General features: G+C 39.2%; 1 protein-coding gene across 1 annotated transcript; it reads left to right on the top strand.

The window, feature by feature from the left end:
- Positions 1 to 2,708: 2,708 nt before the first annotated feature.
- Positions 2,709 to 3,401, top strand: LOC124342130 (secreted RxLR effector protein 161-like). Its single transcript, XM_046795101.1, has one exon. The coding sequence runs from the start codon at positions 2,709 to 2,711 to the stop codon at positions 3,399 to 3,401; it is 693 nt and encodes a 230-aa protein (XP_046651057.1).
- The last annotated feature ends 1,567 nt before the right edge of the window (positions 3,402 to 4,968 follow it).

The following is a 4,968-nucleotide window of genomic DNA, read 5'->3' on the forward strand; positions in this document are numbered from 1 at the left end:
ATTGGTTGTACCAATGGTCGATCCTTGAAGTGAAGAAAAGGTAACAAACTGTGCAATCAAGGTGGATACATTAGATACATTTGTAGCTAACGTGGATGTAGTTAGCGTAGATGTGGATAATGAAGTAAGTGATACAATAGAGTTTGCTGTAAAAGGACCATTGAAGGTGTTAGAATAAACAACTTCTTTATTGACCGTATCGTACATCATAAGATTGGTGGCGGTGACATTTCGAACAGGAGCAATGTATAATGCATTTGTTGAAACACCCGATAAAGCCGTACCAGATGCATTCAGGACGATAATGGATGCGGGCTGTGACACTGCTCCTGCCAAATATCCGATGGCAATTGATGTGGATCCTTGCAGTGTCGACCCTGCGCCAGTTCCGAAAGAAACGGCATTTATACCTCCATAGGGATACGACATGTTATCTAAAGGCTTTTTAGAAAAAAGCCTACCAAAAAATACAGGGTGTTTATAGGAAAATAGTACAATATGTAGTATTTTCGTATTATAATGGGACCGGAACCAATTATAATAGGAAATATAGTAGGAACTGTATTAGAAAAAATAGAATAGATACCTAGAGAAAAGACACGGATAAGAACATATATGCATTTTTAAAAAATAGATAAATAATATACTAAAATTAATGAATTACTATGTAGAGATAACATATATCATTATATAGCATATATTGAAAATGTAATATTTACAAAATTTCCAGTATTCTTCTATTCCACTAGTTCGTTGATAATAATTAAATATTAAAGGTGATGTTCCAGTAAATCCTAATGCTATACCTCCCATAGATGCTACAGTACCTGTTCCAGTTGTTATTGCAGTACCATATGAACTATAAAATGTAATACTTGAAGTAACAGGAACAAGTAGTGCCATTCCACCATAATATCCACTTGAAATATTTCCAGTATCAATGGATGCAAATACAAATAAATAAACAGAGGCAGTTCCATTTGACCATATCGTATTTGTAAATGCGGGAGTAGGATTGCTAGGACCACCATCAAGCAACACTTTTATAGGGGTTTGTACAATATTTGATTTAAATCCAGATGTTGCAATTGTACCATTCACATGTAGTGCAGAAGTAGGATTCGTTGTCCCAATTCCTACAAGACCATTTGCTGCAATACGCATACGTTCAACTGCAGGGTTTCCTACAGTACCAGTAATTCCATCTATGGTTCCAAATAAAATTACTCCACCACGAAGTTCAACTGGATAATCACTACGTGTATTTACATCAAGAATACGTATAAATCCTCCTAAATTTTGATAAGAATCTCTTGTTATAAAATAAGCATCTAGTCCAGCAACAATATATGTACTTCCATCTGCTCGTGGAGTAGCCCATGATGATCTAATTGTAGTATTTGGTGAAAATAAATGTAATAGTGCACCAGGATTCGTTGTTCCAATTCCTACGTTACCATTAGATACCATTGAAATTGCTCCATAACTATGTGTAACTTGATTATCTAGTCCATAACCCATAACAGATAAATAAAGTGAGGTAGATGCAGTATATCAGGCAATTAGTGCCACATAAAAGCCCTGTGCAACAGAATTCAACCATTGACTTAATGGGCCCAAACCAGATGCATTCAGAATAATCGAGTTTGCAGTTTGATTCTGGTACCCAGCATAGTTTCCAATCGCAATAGTATTCTGGGCTTGATTTTGATAACCAGATTGATTTCCTATCGCCACACTGTAACCATTACTATTATTATTTAGTTGATACACAGTTGTTGCATTTGAAACAGTACTATAAGAACCATCATACGAGATGTCACATGATACAAGTGGTGTGGTACCAACAGAGACACCTACAAATGTTACACCATAATAAGTTGAATAGTATACATTATTACCTGTGGTTGCATTTGTAATAATTACCATATATTGTCGTGTAGTACTTATAGCAGACCCTGTAATTACACCAGGGATGGTTCCTGAAGCAACCGATGAACCTGATGAAACATTTGTTATTGGTGATATGACATTATATAAGGAAGTGTTATTTGTTCGTCCTGTAAACATTGGTACAAATTCACCATATTCAAATGCTCCAACATTCATTGGCCATAGAGTTTGTCCAATCACTCTAAAATAGGTATATGCTGTTTTGGTAGTTAGAAAGGTACCAGTGGTTATAGGTTGGGATATACCTGTAATTACAGTTTTTACTCCATTATAATTTACATACAGTACCCACCACAAATATTGGCTCACCCCATGCCAATTGTGGTGTTATAACCCGCGCGAGATAGGGCCTACGGTGTTTCGTTCGGGAATTTTTTTAAAATACTTCTTTTTGTCGTAGAGCCATCGGGTTTTTTTCATCAGAAAGATAAAGAACTCTTCTTTATTTTTCTGATTTTTATTTGTTATATTATTCACGGGTTTAAGGAGATATTTGCTAGACATCAATTATTGGCTCACCTACGAGAAATGTAGCTCAGCGTGTCCCTACCCGCGGCATAGCCCGAGGGTATGGAGGGAAACAAAGAAAGGGGGAATGGTGAAACAAAAGTTTTTCGCTCGGCTCGGCTCGGCTCGCTCGGCTCGGCAAAAGTTTTTCAAACGCTCGGCTCTCAGCCTGTTCGAAGCCCAAGAGTGAGGAGGAGAAAGAAGGTAAAGATGAGCTGGAGGAACATACTGAAGAAGAAGAGAAAGAAATGGAAAAAATACCGTACCGAGAAGCAGTAGGATCTCTAATCTATCTGGCCACCACCTCACGCCCAGACATATCATTTGCCGTCGGTCAAGTCTCCAGATATTGTGCCAAGTATACAAGAACACACTGGAATGCGGTAAAAAGGATCTTCGCCTATCTAAAAGGTACAAAGAACCTAAAACTATGCTACGGTGGAACTGAACTACCTCCCGCTGTCGTCTACTGTGACGCGGATTATGCTGGTGACCTCGACGATCGACGATCAACATCTGGCTACATCTTCTTTTACAATGGCGGGCCGGTATGCTGGGCGAGCAGGAAACAGTCCATCACAGCCCAATCTACTGGAGAGTCTGAATATTTATCTGCGAACGAAACTACAAAAGAAAGTGCTTGGTTCTGCCAAGTTGTACTGGACATCACCGGAATAAATATAATGCCCCTCATGATTAAGTGTGACAATGACGCTGCCATCGCTGCAGCTCAACGCCCTCATGGACAAGGCCGCATGAAGCATATTCCCATCAAGATGAATCTAGTCCGCGAACACATCAGGACCGGCAAGATAAAAATGGAATACGTCGCGTCAGAAGATCAACTGGCAGATATATTTACCAAACCGCTGAAATCACCAGCCTTCCAGGAGATGAGGAAAAGGATTGGACTAAGTCAAGCATCAGAACAAAATACATAAGGTAAAAACACATTTTCAATGAGTCAGTCAATTGCCCAATTATAAGATTGAGGAGGAGTGTTAATGGGGAGATCTGGCAATCTCATAATTGAGGGTTGCCGAAACCCATTAGCAGTTAAAAAGAAGTCGTCTGCTGCCTCAACGTGTGGCGTGACTAAATTAATGTGTCCTCTCTCTCTCTCTACAAGTCTCCAGGTACGGGTGTACGTTTTGTGTCTCTGGTGTATAAGTGTACGGTGTAGATTCATCTCATGTGTGTGCTTACAATAAAGTCCCTTTCAGCAGCTACAACATTTATGTTCTATCAAATTGAGACACTTGAAGGGAAAGCATAATCGTCTTCATAGTCGTCTTGCTTTCGCTGTTGTTGTTGTTACTGGAAGATTTAAGGGTTAAGGCTGATCCTGCTGCAGCTTCTTTTTTGCCCTCTAGATATGCTTCTTTTCTCCAGCATACGTCTTCCCCAATGGTTGATTTGAATCCTCGGTGTCTACAGAAGTCGTATTAACGTCGTTTTGGATTCTCGTTATTCATTTTGAATCGAACCATTGAAATTTGTTGACGAAGGGTCCCATTTCGTTGATTTCTGTTTTGAGGCAAAAAACGCTGAGTCAGACTGATATCTGATTGCAATATACGCAATCTTCGTCATGTTTTCTTCACACAAATGGCGTGTGGTCAATAGGGCAATGGTCTTCTTACTTTCTTCAATATTATCCCAAAAGCTGATAGAAAAGATCTATAACTTGACGGCAGAGTCATCGTGTTCTTTGTGATTATTTTCCCGTCTGATACTAGTGTTCCAAGATCACTGAGCTGGGTAGCAAGTTCTTCTATAGCCGTGATGTGGCTATTGATATTTTTTCCTTGATGAAAGATTGAAATTGAGTAGGGGCAACGCCACTTTGTTGTCGGCCATAAGAGTCCAAGGTGATGACTGTCAACAGCCGGATGGCGCAATGCAAATCCGGGGTGGTGGTATTTGGAGCGTTTGGCACGACACGACCACCAACTGCTCGGTGACTAGGCTCAATTGATTTTCAAAAGTCTAAACCATCAATTGGTCGCCATTGGGTAAGGCAAAAAATTCAATATTCCTCGAATCGCTGTAGTGACTCTGATAGTGGAAAAGAGTGTGATCCCAAACCGGTTCATCTAATACTCCCCAGACATCTAAATGTTCTGTTCTGCAAGGGAACTGCTGGTTATGTGGTTCAAACCCTGCGGTTGAGCGAGTTTGAAGGTGGCCCTTGAGCATTACATGTTAAAAATGTTCCCAGTTCCCGATGAAATAGACGGAATTCAGCAATGTCTATATGATGAAAAGTCATCAAATCCATTTATAACTTAAATAGCGCTGTGATATTATAGTCAACTTTTCATTCTTATTTACATCTTATTCATTTACATTTCACTTTGAAAAGGTTAAACAAGAAAAAAATTCACAAAGATTGTAAGGATCTAGAGTACGCAAAGAATGAGCACAATAAACATCACCAGGAGTATTTTAATATTCCTAAAAGAGTAAAAAGGAAAAAAAAATGAAGTTTTTGTGTATGAAAGCATC

The sequence above is a fragment of the Daphnia pulicaria genome, chromosome 6 (genome assembly GCF_021234035.1).
Source record: "Daphnia pulicaria isolate SC F1-1A chromosome 6, SC_F0-13Bv2, whole genome shotgun sequence".
In the NCBI taxonomy this organism is placed as follows: Eukaryota; Metazoa; Arthropoda; class Branchiopoda; order Diplostraca; family Daphniidae; genus Daphnia; species Daphnia pulicaria.

Coding starts and splice junctions, on each gene's coding strand:
- LOC124342130 (XM_046795101.1), top strand. CDS start 2,709: ATGGAAAAAATACCGTACCGAGAAGCAGTAGGATCTCTAATCTATCTG.